This window comes from Hydra viridissima, unplaced genomic scaffold, assembly GCF_058129835.1.
Source record: "Hydra viridissima isolate aposymbiotic clone 2 unplaced genomic scaffold, HvirCarnegie_v1 scaffold_2, whole genome shotgun sequence".
NCBI classification, from domain to species: Eukaryota; Metazoa; Cnidaria; class Hydrozoa; order Anthoathecata; family Hydridae; genus Hydra; species Hydra viridissima.
In genome coordinates this window covers 1,668,449-1,688,376 of record NW_028324301.1, presented here as the reverse complement: position 1 = coordinate 1,688,376, position 19,928 = coordinate 1,668,449, and the positions used below count along the sequence as shown (strand labels likewise).

General features: G+C 28.5%; 1 protein-coding gene across 5 annotated transcripts; it reads right to left on the bottom strand.

Moving 5' to 3' along the window:
* Positions 1 to 1,967: 1,967 nt before the first annotated feature.
* LOC145187755 (ubiquitin carboxyl-terminal hydrolase 4-like) lies at positions 1,968 to 19,381 on the bottom strand. 5 transcript variants are annotated; one of them, XM_090079816.1, is made up of 27 exons: positions 18,868 to 19,381; positions 18,508 to 18,626; positions 15,099 to 15,350; positions 14,619 to 14,764; positions 13,368 to 13,426; positions 12,706 to 12,733; positions 12,399 to 12,427; positions 11,882 to 12,048; positions 11,661 to 11,791; positions 10,916 to 11,074; positions 10,556 to 10,666; positions 10,360 to 10,473; positions 9,072 to 9,155; positions 8,891 to 8,985; positions 8,522 to 8,599; positions 8,270 to 8,398; positions 6,426 to 6,472; positions 6,164 to 6,255; positions 5,959 to 6,079; positions 5,753 to 5,820; positions 3,692 to 3,807; positions 3,460 to 3,564; positions 3,334 to 3,378; positions 3,155 to 3,227; positions 2,845 to 2,875; positions 2,370 to 2,458; positions 1,968 to 2,274 (listed from the first exon to the last, which is right to left on the bottom strand). In XM_090079816.1, the coding sequence occupies exons 1-27, from the start codon at positions 19,014 to 19,016 to the stop codon at positions 2,158 to 2,160; spliced, it is 2,754 nt and encodes a 917-aa protein (XP_089935942.1). In that variant the 5' UTR covers positions 19,017 to 19,381; the 3' UTR covers positions 1,968 to 2,157. The 5 variants fall into 5 exon arrangements, with proteins under 5 accessions (XP_089935942.1, XP_089935943.1, XP_089935944.1 ...); XM_090079817.1 differs by having other exon boundaries at positions 11,882 to 12,045; XM_090079818.1 differs by lacking the exons at positions 18,508 to 18,626; positions 18,868 to 19,381 and adding an exon at positions 17,566 to 18,261.
* Positions 19,382 to 19,928: the final 547 nt, after the last annotated feature.

The window sequence follows — 19,928 nt, the reverse complement described above, 5'->3', positions numbered from 1 at the left end:
GAAAAAGATAAGAAGTTTTGTAAATCTACCGCCTCAAAAAAGTTTGGCCGGCTCCATCTGCCCCCACCTCTCTACGCTATTGTTCTTTATTAATTAAATGTTTGCTAATTTATTTTTTTAATTGTTGTGAAAAGTGATGTAGAGTTTTAAAAAGATTAATTTTTTAAATTCTTTGTTTAAGTTCAATTGAAATTCTATAAGTATTCTTACATTTATTTTAATTCTATATATTATGTAATGATGGGTACACCTATAAATAACTTCACATTAATTCCTCGCAAAGGAATTCTCATGAGAACGCACCTAAATGCCGTGCGGCAAAACTTAAACGAGAGACGAAGAGAGAGAGAGAACAATGAAGAGTTATTTTATTCTTTTTTTATGGCTGAGTAAAATGTGTTCTTCAAACAGGTCAACCGCTTTCGTAGATTATTATACATTGATATATCTTTTTTTTTTCATACATGTGATATTATATATATATATATATATATATATATATATATATATATATATATATATATATATATATATATATATATATATATATATATATTTTCTACAATATCACGAAAATGCTTTTAAAATTGCAAAAGCATTAAACCCCCCTCTTGATTTAAAATCTTATCTAAGATATGTTGATGATAATTATGGTAGATTCTCAAAAATTCAGGAAGCAGAGCAATTCTAACTTAGTTTGAATAAACAACACCCTGCAATAAAATACACTCGAAAGCGAAAATAAAACTTTAAACTTCCTCGATGTAACGGTAATAAAAAACACTAAAGGTAATTACGAGTTTAAAGTTTACGGGAGGGAAGCCATTACGAATATTCAAATTAAACCTCACTCAAATCACGATCCCAAATTTTTAAGCGCAATACGTTCACAGAGCTTACTCCATATGAAGTGATTTACATGTATAAAATGAGATTTTATACATGTAAATCACTTCATATGGAGTACTTTTCTAACACAAATATTCAACGAAAATGGTTACGACAAAAGCCAACTGGTAAGTATTGCAAACCAAATTATTAAAACGGTCCACAAAGAAAAATAAAATTCAATCCGAGTGTGACACCCTCCGTACAGTATTATTACCTTGGATACCATCACTGTCCTCAAAATTAGGAAAAATATTTAGAAAAGTTGAATATAGAAATCTTTATCTGCAAATGGCACGACCCTACAAGCCTGAGATCCGAGCCAAAAAAAAAATGGTGGTAGCATTGACGACTATTATGTTAACTTATCTCTGGTTGTAGCTTGGATATTTTTTTTTTCGCTCTACATCCTAATGATGACAAATTTAATAACTCGATTTTAGACGAGAAATTACGTCCTTATAAAATCAACTAAAAAATTACAGGCGACAATTGGAAGACATGCAGATTTACTAGTAGATGTTCGATTTGATGGCCAAGGCCATGAGCTGAGTGTTTAAGGAAGATGTGTTGTATGTCATAAGAATACAACATCGACGTGGGGAATATGAAATTTTAGGTTTAATTACAGTAGAGGAAATTAGTGTTTCAAAAAGAATCACACTAGATCATTTTTTGTTTGCTTACCAGCGTATACAGCAACTACTGTTTATATGTAATAACTTTTTTGTTGTTGTTGTGTGTTTGTTAGCGTACTTTGTTAGCAACTGTTTATAAAAGTAAAGTATATAATGATCCAATAACGGTAAACTATATACTTAATGATCCAATGAAAAGTTAAAATGTATTTTTTTGTCAGTGTTCCAAGAAAATATAAAATATTTCAAATATATGGAGTATTTCTTAGGTCAGAGATAGTTCATCTCATCTGGGGTCAGACAGCATAAGGTTTAAAAAACGATTTTTTTTTTTTCAGAACAAAGTAAAAAAGAAGTTAGAATTTCTTTGTACATTGTTTTAGATTTTAATTCACAAGTCAATGACGTAAGTGCCAGTTACGTCAAGATAATAAAAAAAAGTGACTCGAGTTTTGCTTCTTTTAAAAAAAATTTTTTTACTTCAAACTTAAAAACGTGAATAATTTTACGCAAAATGCGCAAACGAACGGGATTATTCACCCGATAAAATTCTTGTAACATCCGGTGTTTTAAAAATATTTGAATACGAACTAAGCATGACGTAGCTCATGTTTTTTGTGAACTATTTTTCTCAAGAAGAATCCATTTTTTCATCGCAGAAGTCATCAGTTAAAAGTTCACTTGTATTCATCATTTCATTATCTGGATCTTCTCGTCTCGTATAGAAAAGCACGTAAGCAGCTTTTGACTAAATTTGATTACACGTTTATTTGAAGAAAAAAAAACAAAAAAAAAACATCCAAAGACAAGAAAAAGGAACTTTTTCTAAAAGAAACAACTTACGACAACTGCCTCCGTGTTGGCTGAGGTTACAGATGCATCATCAAAATAATACCACTGTCCATCATAGCAGTTAACACCGTAAGCTGTATCTATAGTTAAATTAGAACATATATAATGAAATCGAAAAGGATCACTTGCAAAATACCTAGGACTGTCATAAGAGTCTACTTTGAGTTTTCAAAAACTTAATCGAACGAGAACTTTATTATTTACAAAAATGGAGTTAGACTCTGTTATGATAATCATCTACGCAAGACGTCAATAAATTGTTAAAATATCAAAATATCTGCTCGAAAATACGTTATATCTTTATACGACACATATTTGACAAAGGAATTTAAATAGTAGAGATATTTAACAAAAAATAATTTCAGTCATTTATATTATGAACTTCTTTCTCATCCTTCTCCCTCCACATTTTCTATAAAATCTCAGTAAAATATTAACGCAATAAAATAAAAAATATTTCACTTACAATGACCACCACCCAGACCTCCGAAATGATTCTAAAAACATAAAATCTTCATAGTTTGTAACGCTATTAAAAAAACTTTTTAGAAACACTTTTGCGCAGGGTTAATCTTTTTAAAGATGTAATAAGAATAATGGGGCATAATTTTTCCAAGAACCTAAAATATTCATGTTTATATTGACGTTGTTTGTAAATAAAGAGTATAATTTACAATACATTTTATCTTTCTTTGAATAAGATTTTCATGGGTTGTCATTCTCTATTTCATACAGAATTCATGGTAAAGAATATAAAAGAGGCGTCGTGTACTTACAGAAACTGCATGTAGATCATAAACAGCACGAGGATGGTTTTTATCTATTACATAATCTGTTAAATCTAATTGCCTAAACACAACAATGAACAAAAAAGTCATTCCATGAAATGAGAGGCTACAGATTTAAGGAACGTTTTTTATCATTCAAATTTGAGAAAACCAATTGAATCACTTACTTAATTGGAAAGTCAACTAAAGCATCGAGCTTGTCTCTCCAATATCTACATTTAAAAAAATTTATAAAAAAACACAGAAATCAAACATTAAAGTTGGTAAAATTTATTACTAAAGAATTAAATCACCTGTTGTAAGAGAATCGTTTGAGATGAATGACAAGAATTTTTGGAAGCGTCCATAAATCGAACTTCTTATAAGCTTGTCGATGCACCTTACATTGTGGACAATACCTAATTGCATTTTAATGGCAAATATCTTAAGTAGTTTGGGTGTGTTTTAAGGCTGTATGAATTTTTCCAAAAAAAGAACTCATAAAATAAAATCTCATTGTAAAGAAAACTTTGACTAGACTCTTACCAAGGGTCATCCTCGCCAAGCTTTTCTTCTTGTAAAAATAGATCTAAACAATCCTTTAAGTTAACAGGTTTTTTTAAAGGGATTTCTGCATTCCAAGAAGAATGTTCCCTAGGCTCCTAAAAAACAAATAAAGGATGTGAAAATGCTTTAAAACGAAGAAAGTATAACTTTGTATGGTAATTAGAACTTCATGATTACCTAACATGAATCTAATACCATTAGTGAAACAATTTTTAACTTAATATATGCCAACCACTCAAAATTTTTTAACATGGTAATGTATAAATATTTAGTATGTATGTATGTATGTATGTATGTATGTATGTATGTATGTATGTATGTATGTATGTATGTATGTATGTATGTATGTATGTATGTATGTATGTATGTATGTATATGTAATGTATATATATATGTAATGTATATGTATATGTATGTATATGTTCGAATTGATTAAATTGTATACAGCAGTGGCCAAAAGTATTTTTGCTATCAATTTTTATGCAGTAATTTTTCAACAGAAAAATTTTAAAGCCTTTGTTTGTGGAATGTTTGTGGAATGTACGCCCATTTAAATATAGTTTTAATTAGTAGTTCTTTTATTTTAATAAAGGACTGCATTCACTTTGTAACGTTTTTCAGAAAAAAAGTCTTTTAGAAAAAAAAGTCTTTTAGAAAAGGTTACAAACAGAATACACCCTTTTATTAAAATAAAAGTTTTTTTTTATTCTCTTATTTTCACAAAAATTTTTTCAACAAATCTCATTAAAAATTGAGAAAATCACATTTGAAAATGGAATAACACAAGGAGCATAGCAAACATCTTTAAAACTCAGTAGTAAATGACATTACAAAATGTGGAATCATAAAAGCTAACGGTGCTCATTAATTTTGAGCACCCAACCAGCTTATATATGCATGGATCAAGATAAAAGCACTCAAGGGGAACTTTAGAAAAAATCCTGGATCAGGTCGACTAAGAAAAATGATTTTCAGCTACATCAAATATGCTCCTTGCCCTACTGCATCACAGATTACTTCTGAATGCAGCAAGTATTCTGATGTAAAAATAACTGATTCAACTGTGAAAAGACGTTTATGTGAAAACAATTTATTTGGAAGATTTTCTAGTAGAAAATTATTAATTTCAAAAACTGGATGGCTCGAGTAAAACTCAGCAAAGAGCATTAAGTATGTTAATTGTCTAAAAACAGAAGACCCCTGGTACACTGTACCACCTGTAAAATATGGAGGTGGTTGCATCATGATCTGAAAATATTTTTCCTGTGTGTATAGGGACATTAGTTTTAAATTGAGAGCAACTTGGATGCCAAATAAAATGTCAATTTGATGGAAAACCATATGCTATCAAATGATGTCAACCAAACCAAAAATGTGTCAAAGATGGAGTTTCCAGCAGGATAACAACTCTAAACCCACAAAGCTGGTGAAAAATTGGTTTATGTCTAGTAAAGTCTGTGTTTTGGACTAGCCTATCCAAAGTCCTGACCTAAATCCCTTTGAAGATTTATGGAAGGAGCTTATTAAGCATTAAGTTAGAGAAGAAAATTACACTAACAAAAAAAAAAGATTTGTTTGCAGCTTTACACCAAAAATGGAAAAATATGCCTATAGACAGGCTAGTAAGCTTGTCAACTCAATGCCTCAAATACATTCTGCTATGATTGCCTCAAAAAGCAATGCCACCAAATATTAATATATTTATAGATTTCATGCATTTTGATAGTTATATTCATTTTTCAATACTTTTTTGAATTATAATTGTAAGTAAAAATAGTTTTGATCTGACCAAAATCAAAAAATAATTATTTAAGAAACATTTTAGCCAAAATTAGTCCAATGAAAACTTTTTACTGTAGTAGAAGGGCACTAATCCGCATTTAATATAATGTAGTATAAATGATTTCTGCCTTATGTCAATATTTCTTTTTAAAGTAAAAATGTTTTTGAATACTAGTGTATGTGTGTGTATATACATATATAAAAAAGTTTGCTGCAAAACTACTTCAGTAAAAATTTTAAAATACAGTATATATCCACCTGCACAAATGTTTCTGAATGATTATTCTTAAACTCTGGAGTACAATCGATTGCTAGGTAAGTATGAGCTACAAAAAAAGTTTTAGTCGTCTATATAAAATTAAAAGAGGAAACTGTTTAATCCTTAAATAATTTATGTAAATATAAATAAGAAGTACAAAAGAATTGAACACTCCCACTGATAATAATTTAACATTGCTATTTACCATTCAAATTAAGAGGTTTAGTGTCTTCATAACTCAGTTCTGACATAATTTGATTGCCAGCACTATTTACGATACATATTTGAAAAAGAAAGTCTGGTGTGTCACCTTTCAGAGCATCCTTCTAAAAAGATAAAACAGATGATAGTCCCTTCAATTCATCAAATGAGAAAACATTTTTTATGGTTATACATTTGACCAAATTGACCTTCTTTTCCTCATCTTCAAAAGAGTCTTTTTCAGATGTGTCTTCTTTGATTTTCTGTTCATCATCATGATCATCGCATATGTCCTCATTATCTTAAACCCAAGCAGGATGTTAATGAAAATAAATCTTAATTTTCTTAGGTTTTTAAAACGGAATTGTTAATTACTAGACTTATTATCAAATATATACTATTACTGATAATAATATTATCTATTAAATATATATTATAATTAATATTATTCTTAACTATCATCTAACTTACATTGGTCAACTTTATCAATAGCAATTGCAGGCGCCTGTTCAAATCGCCTATAATTCAAAAAATATACAATGATGAAACCCATGCATCAATCTTAACATTGAGCAATGAAAATAAAAGCCATCGCCTTTTGGTATGCTAAACAAAAACTGTAATTTTTATGTCCTTAAATATATATTTAAGGGCATAAATGTATACATATATATCCTCATATATGTATGTAGTATGTTTATACTTTGAGAATATATATGTAACATATACATATACTCAAATTAGTAGTTTTGGGATTGACATAGCACTTCATAAAAGAAAAGTAAATCTTTTAAGTGAGAGTTAGAAATTGTGCAATCTTTCTTTTAATTATAATAGTATAATGGTGTAACTTATATGGATTGGACAAAATAATGGAAACACCACTAATAATAGCCAACCAGATTTACATGTGTCTGTAAAGCCGTCAATCACCATTTTATTTTTATTTTTATTATTTATTTCTTAAGTACCTTGTCTATATTTCTAAGTAATATACATATATTTTTTTTCAGATAAAATTGGTTTAACAAAATAAAATTGCTTGGACATGGCAGACCTATCTGATTTCAAAAGAGGCTAAATTGTTGGTGCTCATATGGCAGGAGCAAGCATGATCAAAACAACCCAGATGCTAAATATTTCAAGAGGTATAATCTTGAAAGTAATAACAGCATTTGAAAAGCAGGATAAAACCTTGTCAGCAAAGTGCAATTTCGGAAGGAAAATAAAAGCTTTCTGATAGAAACCATCACATTCTTACTCAAATTGCCACCAAAAACCACTGAATAACAGCCGTTAAAGTTGCTGCCAAACTTAATGAGCATCTCAAAAATCTAGTTTCTACAAAAACTGTGCATCGGAAGCTTCATAATGCCGGATTTTATGGAAGGCTATCCAGAAATCTTTGCTTTCAACAACAAATATTAGAAAATGTTTAGAGTGGTGTAAAAATCACCAGAACTGGTCTATGGAACAGTGGAAGAATGTAATATTCTCAGATGAATCATCATTTATATTATTTCCAACCACTGGTCAAGTTTACATCTGAAGGCAGCCTAAAGAAGCATATGAAGCCAATTGCTTTCTTCCTATTGTGATCTGAGAAGTAATATCGTGGAAATTAGCTGGCCTAATAGTTTTCCTTCATGGCAGAATTAACAGTCATGACTATTTGACTATTTTATCAAATCAAATCCATCCAATGATCTTAGTACTGTTCCCAGAAGGCAACACAATATTCCAGGATGACAATGCCCCAATCCACACTGTAAATTAGTCTCAGAATGGCCACCACAATTGCCTGATCTTAATATTATTGAGCACTTGTGGTGCACGTTAGAAAATAATTTAAGAAGTCAGTATCCAACACCAAAATCACTAGAAGAACTAGAGACAGTTTTGATAGAGGAAAGGACAAAAATTCCATTAGAACACATTCAAAGTTTGTACGAGTCATTATAAAGGGGTCCTACCCCTTACTAGAATAGGTATGTTTGTTTTTGAAGGTGTTTCCATTATTTTGTCCAACCCCTGTATCTTTAAGTATGCAATCTATAAAGTATTCAATAAAATATTTATAAATGCCACTGATTTCAAAGAGCTTAACAAAAAAAAAAAAAGAAATTTTAGACATTGTGATTTAACAATGAAAATGAAATTTGTGATTTTTAAAGGGTCTTTTTAAAATGTTATCTGGATTTAATTTTCTTTTTTTTTTGTTTCATAAATAAAAGAAAGTCAGAATAAAAACCTTATTTTTCATCAGATTACATATATCATTAAGTTAGCAAGTAATTATTGTGAAAAACTCTTACTGCATTGACCGCAGAATGATTTTATACAAGTCTTTAGCAGTAACAGAGTCTCTTGGTACAAACACAAAAATTGGAGTTCCAAATAATGAATGATTTGAATAACCATAATTGTAGGTATAACTCGTTTCTCTGGAAAACAAAAAAAAATTGTTTTTTGAAAAATGTTGCATTAAAAAAAAATTGCATCAAAAAAATATTGCATCAAAAAAAAATTCAACCAAGGAATAAAAGAACAAAAAAATATCTTTTTACCTCATATTTCTTAAGTAAACTGGAAGAATAAGTAATTCTCCATCTTTAGAAGCTGCTATATCAATTGGAATTTCATATCTAATCAAGACATTTTTTATTAATAAGATTCCATTATTTATGGCTAATTCTAAGCTCATATCATAATGATTTATGGTTGCAGAATTATTTTTAAAACCAAGGTTTTACTCAGAAAAGATATTTCTAGGAACATTATGCTGGCTGTTTTATTTCAAAAGTTCAACTTAAAAGTTCAACATGAAGTACAAAATCAATAAATTCAAAAAAAAAAAGAAAAAAAAGTTTTTCACTTTTTTTTTGTTCACTTACTTTATCCTAATTCAGTAAGAAAATGTAAACAACTATTCTTACACTTTGATATCATCTCTATCTGTCATTTGGCTTAAACTTTCATTTGGTTCGTATATTTTATGAAACTTTGAATGGAATACATCTGCAACCACCATCTGAAACATTTAAATTAAAAGAAAATATCCTCTGCATCATCAGATTTAACATATTTAAAAAAAAAGAAAAGATAAAAAATCTGAACCTTGTTTGGGTCAGTTCCTGTAAGCTTGCTAACAGCACTTGTAAGATCAAGTATGTTTCCCAGTTTTGGTACAGTTACTTTAAGCTGTAATAGAGATTAAATTTGTAACTTTGAAAAAACTTGTTATTGATTTATTCAATTATTATGTTACACAAAACAACATAAAACTTATGAAAACTTTTTGAACAAACGCAGCTGAACATGTATTTTTGGGTGCTCAAACCATATTTGGCATCAGTTTTTCTTGCATCACTTACAGTTCTCTCACATTTTCACATTTTGATTGTATTTTAAATGGGATAAATAAGCTATAAACTGATGCTGAACTTTTATTTAGTAACAGAATTTATTGAACACATCACTATATTTATCTCTCATTTCAATACAATGATCTCTTCTCTTTGAAGCTTTGCAAATGCATCATATATCAGAAAAAAAGCTACACAGCTTTTTCTCTGATATATGATGCTTTTTCTCTGATATTTAATGCTTTTTCTCTAATATATGATGCATTTTCTCTGATATATGATGCTTTTTGTTGTTACAGTGTAACCAGCAGTAATGTTATTTTACCATCCCTGGTAATGTTTCTCCATCTCTTTGATGTTCTGGTGAAACTGCTCTCCTGCTCACACACTCTTCACTCACATCACCTATGCTGTCAAGGAAAAGTCAAGATTTGTAAGAAGTGGATTGCTTCAGACAATATCTCAGGTTTTGTCCTTATCTATTATATTTCCTATGATAAGTTTATCATATTTGCTAAGATAGTTTTAGTCTTTAATTTAAAATACTTCTTTAGCCAAAAAAGTTTCTTTGATATGTTTAAATTACTGTTAGAAATGCCTTTACAACCATGGTCATACTTAGAGCACATGGGCAAAAATAAGTTTCTTTGATATTTTTAAATTACTATTAGAAATGCTTTTACAACCACTGTCACACTTAGAGCACCTAAGCAAAAAGCTGAAAAGTGAGGTTATGTTAACTGAAAGAAAACTAACAGCTCTAAGCAAAAAAGAATAAGGCAGGAAAACAGAGTGCAGTATTGAAGTTCCATTTACTACCACTTTAACTCTAAATTCATTTAGATTTACTGTACATTTTAGTATATTAAAATGCGCAAATATTAAAAAAAAAAAAAAAAAAAAAAAAAAAAAAAAGGTAGGTAATAATAACTTTTCCAAATAATTATTTTAAGAATTTACACACCCAAAAATAAAAGAACCAAGCAAAATTGTTAAAAAAGTTTTTTTTATTGCTGGTCTAAGTTATTACTGACAATTACTTTGATTGGTGCTTTAGATACTTCCAAAGGAACAAATGTAATTCCAAGATTGCGCTCTTTTTTTATTGGCAGAGGAAGGGATAAATAACAGAACGGATCAAATGTCACCGATTTCTAAAAAGTATAAAAAGGCAAAAAAAATAATTAAACTTATAAAACCCTTAATATTTAAACATCTTAACTGACAAGTGTTTACTTTTTGACAAACAGGACATTGCACAGTGGACTTAAACAATCCATGAAAAAGATCCACAATAATAGAACTGTTTCTTAAATTATGATTTTTCCATGCTTCTGATGCACAAACCTTAAATACACAAAGAAAAAGCAACAACAATTATTGTAAATATAAAAAAAAAAAAAAAAAAAATTCCTTGACTGAATTTATGTATAAAAGCTGCTATAACATATACCAACATAAAAGCTGGTGCAACATATATCAACATATAAGCTACTATAAACAATTAAAAATTAATAAGCCAAAGATTAACAAATTAAGTTGAGAATCTTCAGTATAATGAATTTCACTTAAAAATTACCAATAAAATTACAAAACCTCATCAGGTCTGCCTTTATCATCTTGAAGTTCTATGTATGGCTTCTGTTTTACTCTGTTCAAGTCCTCATGCAAACCATCTAGCAAAAAAGCTAAAAGTTCATGTGAATCTTGTTGTTGGTAACCAGAAAATTGTGGAGCAAACCTTCCAACTTGCATCTTAAAAAGAAAGAAAAAAAAAAAAAAATGAACAAATTTTAAACAAAGTAGAAATATCCAAAACTGTTAAATTACATGTTCCTTAATGGTTCTAGAACGCTGAGCTGAGGCACATATGAGTTCAACATGCCATAAAGAATTAGTTGTCTAAAGTATCAATTACTTAAAGATAACTTCCCTTTTTAAAATTACGATTTCATAATATCCAAATGAATGCTATTATAACTAAAAGTAATAGATATAATCTTGATTTTAGACTTAAAGTTTGCACAATATTGTAAATGTTAAATATGTAATGGATTATTCATTGAGCTTGAAGCAACATGAGGCTCAAGACCCATATCTCCAACCATATAAAGGGAAATAAGTAAGTAATAACAATATAAGTACAAGCTTAAATTATTTTTCCTTAATTATTGTAGATGTAATTGTACAAATTGGGAAACTTCCTGTTTTACTTTCCTTTATTGTTTTTCTGTCAAAATATTTTTGGCAAATAAAAAATTCAACAATATAGTAAGATATAATATAGTAAAGTATACGAAAAATTTATGAGCTTAAACTTCAGTTAGAAAATCTCGCTAACCTTGAAATGTCTGGGAGTAAAATAAGTGTTAGATCCCCAGACATGATGTAAGAGTTCTGCATATGCTTCAGCAATTTTGCCTTGCATCCCAAGAGGATTGTTGGGATTGAGCTCATGCTTGAAAGTTCCAGCTACAAAATGTATAAATTTTAAAAACATTAAAAAATTCAACCACTTTAAGATCAAACTTACATTAAAACGACTTTATCAAAACAACATACAAAGGAAATATCTAGTAAGGGGGGTGGTGTTACTCAAACATTGCAAAGCAGAGTTCATGAAACAAGTGTTTCCGATGTTTGCCAGACCACACAAGCCAGGTTTTGTTGACATTGTTCTTTGCCGTGAATCTCCGTATCCCATATACGAATAACTGTCTGAAATACTGCTGCAAAAAAAAAAAAAGAAAAAAAAAAAGATATAATGCACATGCATAAAATAAAAAATCAAAATGCACTATTTCATTACATCATTAGATAACCAGGAATGTAATGATATTTGTATGCCTGAACAGTTCTATGAAAAAGTTTTGAATCAGTTTAACTTTTAAAATCTCTGATTAAAAAAATTAAATTTGAAAACCTTAAATGTTGGATACTCCTCTTTTTAATCTTACTTTCAATTTTTAAAGAAAAATTTGTTTTATTTTATTCCTTTATTTTGTTAGCAAGCACAAATTATATTCATTACCTCTTCACCAAGCATAAAGAAAACTAGAACAAAATTTTAAAAAATTACCTTGAACCTAGACTCTGGTCTGAAGTCACCTGAACAAAAAAAAAAATGAAAGCATTTCATTCATTTAACAACTTCAGTTTCAACCATTTAGAGTCAAAAATGTTAAGAGATGTCACTCTGAAAAGCTTATGAATGTTTATTGCTATCCCTTTTCATAGAAATGGGACATTACTATAATAAAATAGAATATAAGATTTTAATAACAGGTCTCATAAAACATTTGATTTAAATCTTTTTAGAAACACAACCTTATCTAATAAAACACCAATAAAAAATTTCACCATTGAAATTTAACAAAAACACTAACCATCCCTGATGTAGAGCCAGAAAGTGACCTGTAAAATAATTATAACTTAATTTACTTTTCTAAAGACAAGTGACAATATCCTCATAAAATAAAGTCTCCAGACTGATGGATATACAATCAGCATACTGACTCTAAACATACTGTCTTAACATATGATATATTTACCACAGAGATCTATGATTTCTAATATTTAACAACTAATATTTAAAAAGCAGTAAATATTTAAAGCAATAAAGATTTTTATGGTTTGTTTTAAAAAGGTCTTATTTTGTCTTATTAGCTTTAACTGTATTAGTTTTATTCTCTCAGAAAAAGTCAAAAAAGATAAATGTTACTTGTCCATCAGCAAGGTACATAAAGAATGTACCAGATAGAAAAATGTAAGAGAGGAATTTTGTTTCTTTTAATTTTTTGGAATTTCAGAAAGAATGCTAAAAAAACATGCCCCATAAAAATAAAGGTTAAAAATTATAAAAAGAATATACATAAGTTATGATTATAATTCAATCTATATCTATAATCTATAATATACATGTAATTATAAATAATATATATAATTCTATCATGTATATCATAGAATATATACATATAAAAAGAATACCATCAAAAGTTTTAAACTTTGTTGTAACTTTTAATTTTACTTTAATACAATAAAAACAAACCTATTTCTTGTTTGTCTGGGCCACTCGCCAGATTTGTTTTTTAACTCAAGAACAAGCATCTAAAAAATCAACAGCAAAAATTAGAAAACTAAGACATACAGAACATAAATATAGAATATTATAAATATATTGCATTATAAATGTAGAACATTTTAACTTAAAATCATTACTAAGCTTATCAAACTGTGTAACATTTAGTAAAACTAAACCCTCCTTCATAAAGAGTTAGTTTTTGAAAACAGAGAGTAATACTCCACCATTTTTTCTAATTATGATAGATACAACATGGTATTCTTGTAGAAAAAAAAAAGTTTAGTTTCTTTAAGCCTGTAACAGTTATGAGTTTAACAATGTTATACAATTAGAAAAGTTTTTCATGTTTTCAATCAGAATATGATTACAATTTAATTCCCAGATTCATTGGGTAAAGCAATATTTCGTTGGCATCATGTGGTATTTATTTTGTGTTTTAGAAAGTCTCACTATATTAACACATAGTTATCTGTATAATGTTGCTTGGACATCGAATTTATGCCTCTACCAAAATCAGATGCCCTACACAACATCATTTGGCTATATATGCTTGCTGAGTTACTTCATTTGGTCATTTGATGTTATATTTTCTTTCCAACTCTTAGAAAAATATTTCTTCTTAGTAAATATTATAAACCATAAATTGCTGTATAAAAAAATTTCTTGAAAATAGATTTAACTTGTTAACATTAGACATTCTACAAAAATCAGCTTTTTTTTTCATTAGAATTTACCACCTGAGAACTTTCTCAAAAACAGTTGGCATTGTTAGTTTAATTGATCTTAAATGTTGATGACTTAACTATATTTATGAATAGTAATATAGCAAAGTCATCAAAATTGAAGAGGGCTATTAGAATTAAGTGTTTCAACTTGTTTTTTTTGTATGAAATTTATCTATAAACATTCATAAAAAGTGAAATGGCAATTTTAAAATGAATATAATAACATCAAAAATACTGAATTCTCACTTTAACTTTGGGCTCTCCTACCCTCAAACTACCCAGGTACTAAAAGATTTCACTGTGCTACTAAGAAGATATAACATTTTTAAAAGGATTTTAAGTAATTAACAACTGTACCAAATTTGGTGAAACCTGAGATAAAGGATGACAAAGTTAGCCTTTTTTTTTATCTTTTGCATAAATTCGTTTTATCAGTAAATTAAAAAAAAAAAAAAAAAAAACAATAAATAGAAACTGAATAAACCAACTCTACCTGACCACTTGTAATTGTATGATCTTGCAGAGTAGTGTCCATTTTTGTGATTATTTCATAAGTGTTTTGCATAAACTTATACCATAATCTTGTTTCAACATCTTCTGGAATATTTAACGCCTTCTTAGCTTCAACCAAAACTTCAGCTAAAAAAATATATTGCAAGATTGTAATTAAAATGAAAAATAAGCCATTATAAAATGATGTCTGTTTTTTGTAACTGCTAAACCTATCATAAAAAATTTGTCTGTTGACTGAAAAAAAAAAAAATAAATTTGCTGACAACAAATTTAATTGTTTTTGCCTTGCAGCAAACATTTTGTTGAAAAAAAAAAAAAAAAAAAAAAAAAAAAAAAAAAAAAGGTTTCTCTACCATTCTGATTCAGCAAAAAATAAGATGACACAAAAGTAACACAAACAAAAAAAAAAACAGCAAAAATTTGTCTAAATTAGAAATAATGAGAATAATATTTTGTTTACCAATTGTAGAACCTTTGCTGAAACTTCGTAAAACAACGTTGTCCATATCATTAAATGAACACAACTTCAACTCAATCAGATAAACCTCTACTTTTGTTTCCTTCATATACAAACCATGTTGAACAACTTTTCGACAAATAGGTTCTTGATTGTCCACTAAGCCATACCAGCTGGCAAGTTTAGACCACCCTTCTTCATTTATAAGCATGTAATCCTGCTGCTCCAATAAATGTTCCTTTAACTTGCCATTATCTAAAAAAAAATTGAAATAAATTTTTTTTTAGATAATGACCACTTAAAGATACATTTATTAATTTATTTACTTATAAAACAGTGTTAATTTTAAATTTCAAAAATCTTAATTAAAGAATAATGATAGCAATCCTCACTGAAACTGTAAATAATCATCTTAAAGCATTTTCAATATAAAAATAAATTTGGTTAGGTTTTGTATGATATAGCCTACTAGAAAGATTTAGAAAAACACAAACACATTTACTTATTTTCTCATAGTTATCCAGATACCTATAGACTAGAAGATTACAAAACTATTTACTTCTTGATTTAAAAACCCTCTTCAAGGGACAAAACTATCTCTCTCAGTTTGTAAACTTGGGACTTTGATATTGATGAAACATCCTAAAAAATACTTATTGAGACATGCTTTTGATGATTTGAAATAAATGATAGAATGTAGACAGTGAAGTGTGATGGAACCAGACACTGCTTTTATTGAACTTCAAAAACAGGATTCAAATTGTTGTCTAAGTACACAGTGACAACATTCCTAACGTGTGATAATCTGAGTGAAGCGAGAAGCTTTTCTCATACTTACTGTCTGAGAGAGTTGCTGTAATTTGTCTAATCCCCTGTCTAATAATTTGGCCTAACACCATTGAAGTTTGTAAACAAGAGATTTACTACTCCAAGCAGCAAATGGATACTTGTGGGCTCAATATAACAAAAACAACATGGATGTTTGTTGCTATGAGATTAAATGGCACAAAAAATATTTACAAGTTTTATGTCACAAAAGATGATCAAAGAATCCTTGTATAAATATCTTTTCAATCACTGTTCAAATATTCAAACATGCTCAAGCCTCAAGATTGTTTTACACAAATTACAGAAAGCATGTGTTTCCTAAATCAGTTTCCTTACCAACATAGTTGTAGACTTCTGGTAAGTGTTTAACACTATAAAGCTAGATTAATTTTTTTGTCCCAAAAAAAAAACATTTCTGTATAAATCTTTTGCCTAAAAACCTTTTCCAACATCAATGAGCAACATGTGAGAATTAAATATAAACAAACATGCTGAGCAAGGAGCTGAGCTTTGATTCTCTGACAACAGCCAAAACTGAAAAAACATTACCAAAATGTCTTGCAAGAAGTTAAGAAAGACTATTATAAATGTAAAATGTTTAAAAACAAATGAACAAAAAAAAACAACCAAATGGAGGTCAGCATCTATATATCTGAGAATACATATATATAACATATTTATATGCTGAGAATACATATATACAACATATTTATATGTTGGACATATGCATATGTCTAACATATAAATATGTTGAATATATGCCTGTTTTAGGACAAAGTAGTATCATCTCTGCATAATTTGTTTCAACATCAAAAAACTTCATATCTTTTACATGAATTCTATGAGTTATAGTTTGTTTTTTTTGTAGGGAGGGGAAAAGGAGGGTGGGAAGGGGGAAATTTTAGTATTACAGCTATATTTATAAACTTTAAAGATAAGGGGGACCCAAAAAAAGTTCAAATTCCTTTGAAACTTTGTGGTAATCTTAAAAAAAAAAGAAAAAATTACATTTGGATTTACCATGGTGTATATAGAGCACATGTTTAACTTATATTCATGGAGTTTTAAACAAAATTGTAGTGTGGTACTGTTTTAGCAAGAGAAAATCTTGCAGACAAAAGGTTGAATTGACAGAATCTGTTTTTGATATATCCTTAAGGTTTAGGATGACAAGAGAATTTTAAATAAAGTATAAACTACAAAAAATATTTTTTTGACAGCTGATACAAAAAATAGTATATTGATCCAGTTGATCCAGTGATCTAGTTAATGATAAGGATATATTCAATTACCAGTCCCCCCCCCCCCCCCCAAAAAAAAAAAAAAAAAACAAAAACAAAAACAAAAAAAACAAAACAAAACAAAACCACATTCACTACAATACTTCTTTTAACAGCATAAATCAGGGATTACTGCAAAACAAGACTACTAAAAACATTTGGAGACTGTAAGGTAATACTTCAGCTGTCTTGAAGACAGGAAAGTTGGATGGTAATGAAGTGTACATCTTTACCTCCACTTTTCTCAGTCTATACCTCAAAGAATTAGGATTGAATCTCTACAAGAGTAGAGAAGTACTCTAAAAAAGACATTCATATAATAAATAACTTAATTGCATAAAGAAGATAACATGTTTGATTACCTTTTAACACTATCTGTTCCAGTATGAAGTAAATGATGGGATGAAGGGATGAAGTAAAAAAGCATTTGTTGAGAATTATTCCTTTGTTGAGAAACCTGCCATTTTTTTATCATCCAGGTTAACTGATTTAATTGAAAAAGATAGTGAGTAGTATATCTTTAAAGATCTTAGATCTAGAAATGCTTTCTTTAACAATAAAAAGTTTTAATGGTGAAAATTGGATAGGTGTAGCATTTCAAAGACACTTGAAATTGTAGAAAGGGATCATGCTTTGGATTTTTACAAGGAGTTTTCAGAGAGTAGCATAAAAAATTAAACTTAAACACCTTAGCAAAGTTTACTAGAAAAAACACCCTTCTTTTTATGGAGAAAACCAAGAGCCTGACTGCATATTTGTTGTTTACAGCACTTGGAGTTTTTTTGTATTTTATGAACCTGATATTGAAAGTTTATTACTTTAAAGCACAACATTATAATTGTAAAAAGCTGTAAAATACAGAAACAGAAGTAACAGTAACAACATTTTAAACCTGAACTTGTTTAGTTACAGTTTATTTTTATTACTTTAACATAAAAACATTTTTTAGAAAAACTTGTTTTAAATGTGTTTACTCAGTTGTTTGGTTATACAAATCATATACATGATTTTAGCCTTTGAACAAAATATGGTTAAAGTTCTTATTTGTGCTCTCTACTGTATTGGTATTCATTTACCAATTCAGCAAGAGCATGAATTAAATCATTAATAATTTCAACACTAAATTATTAATGGTTCATTTACCAATAAAGTACATAAAGATTAATTTTAAAAATAAATTATTAATTGGTTAGAGGAAGTAAGAACAATACTAAAACATAGCAAAATTAATATATTAATTGGTCATATTGACCTAAGATATTGTTTATCTTATAAATTTATAACTACGACAAATACAAACTTACTTGGGTCAACAATCATGGAGTTGTCAATTGGTCCAGGATTATAGGACTCTGAAGCAGATGTGTCATCTTGGTTTACATAATTCTCCCATAGCTTGTACCAGCGCATATCCAGCAGATACCTAAAAATATTCAATCTATCATATAGATCTTAATATCATATAGATCTTAATATCATACAGATCTTAACAATTGTTCAGCAATATTAATCATTCTTAAACATCTATTTTTTTTAATTATTATTACTAGACTATTTTAATTTCATTTATATAGATTCTATTTGATTTTATAGTTTCTTTATTACATTTTTACAGAAATGAATACAATAAATTAATAATAAAAAGTAGAAAATAAGTTAATAACCATTTGTCACCATCTATTAGTGGTGAACTGATAGCTTGTGTCACAACATCTTTTTGTTTCGTTATACTTTCTTTACAGTAGCCATCAGCTTTTTCTATGAAGGAGGTTTCACAGGTTTGCCCAACATCTGCTGTTTTATTTATAGTCATACCAAAGTCACAAGGAGTGTATTTCGATACCTTAGTTCATTTCTAAAAAATACTCTATCGATGTAAAAAGATCTGTTTTTTATTTTTAATTAATTCTTCTTAAAGAAATTATATTGGTGGTTTCACTATTAAGAAGCTCGTAAGTTAAATAAGCTCTACTTCTACTATTAATAACAGATCTGTGCATAATTTTATTATTACTAGTAGGGGTAAGTATTTGAAGATTAAAAACGGCGATATATTTTTTAAAATACTGTCGTCAACTGCTAGTAGAATAATTATATACATGTGGATAATTAAAAATATAAAAAACATCTCAATTGAATGTGGAGATGTTCGTAATACGCACACACCATATTGCAAATGTAAGTATTCGGTTAAATCCATTCTTACAGTTTGGCAGTCGATAAGAAAAATGAAACTCATTTGTCGAGATTATATTAATATATCTATGAAAATTATGGAATAATTTTAAAAAATTCACTTTACTATGGAGCTGCACGTTTTAATTTCTTCGAAATTAACAAGTTAATGTAAAAAAAAAGTGCTTTTGTTGAAAAATTCTTATATGTTAATTAAAAAAATATTTTGCAATTACATTTTTTTTATTAATCATTCATTTAAAAGTAACCCGCACTTTAGAGACGCATTTTATAGAAACATTTTATAAAAACTATCCTCGACGGGTTCATCGGTTGTTTTTATAAAATGTTTTCTTCCTGATTTTAGGACTGTTAAGAGCTTGTATCAACCCGTTCCGTTGATAAAAACCCATGGCTCTAAGCTATTGTAAACCTGATCTGCCAAGTTGGTTGGTTTCAAACGAGCATATTTTGGAGAATTTTCACTTACAATGATTGGGATGATGTTAGATAACAAAATACCAATATTATGTTGAAGCCAATCAATAAT

Excerpts from the sequence above, each read along its gene's own strand:
- LOC145187755 (XM_090079816.1), bottom strand. The coding sequence starts at position 19,016 with ATGACTATAAATAAAACAGCAGATGTTGGGCAAACCTGTGAAACCTCC. Across the intron at positions 13,427-14,618 it reads ATACAATTACAAGTGGTCAG|ATGCTTGTTCTTGAGTTAAA; the intron begins GTAGAGTTGGTT and ends TTGATTTTTTAG. Across the intron at positions 8,986-9,071 it reads CAGGAACTGACCCAAACAAG|ATGGTGGTTGCAGATGTATT; the intron begins GTTCAGATTTTT and ends TAAATGTTTCAG.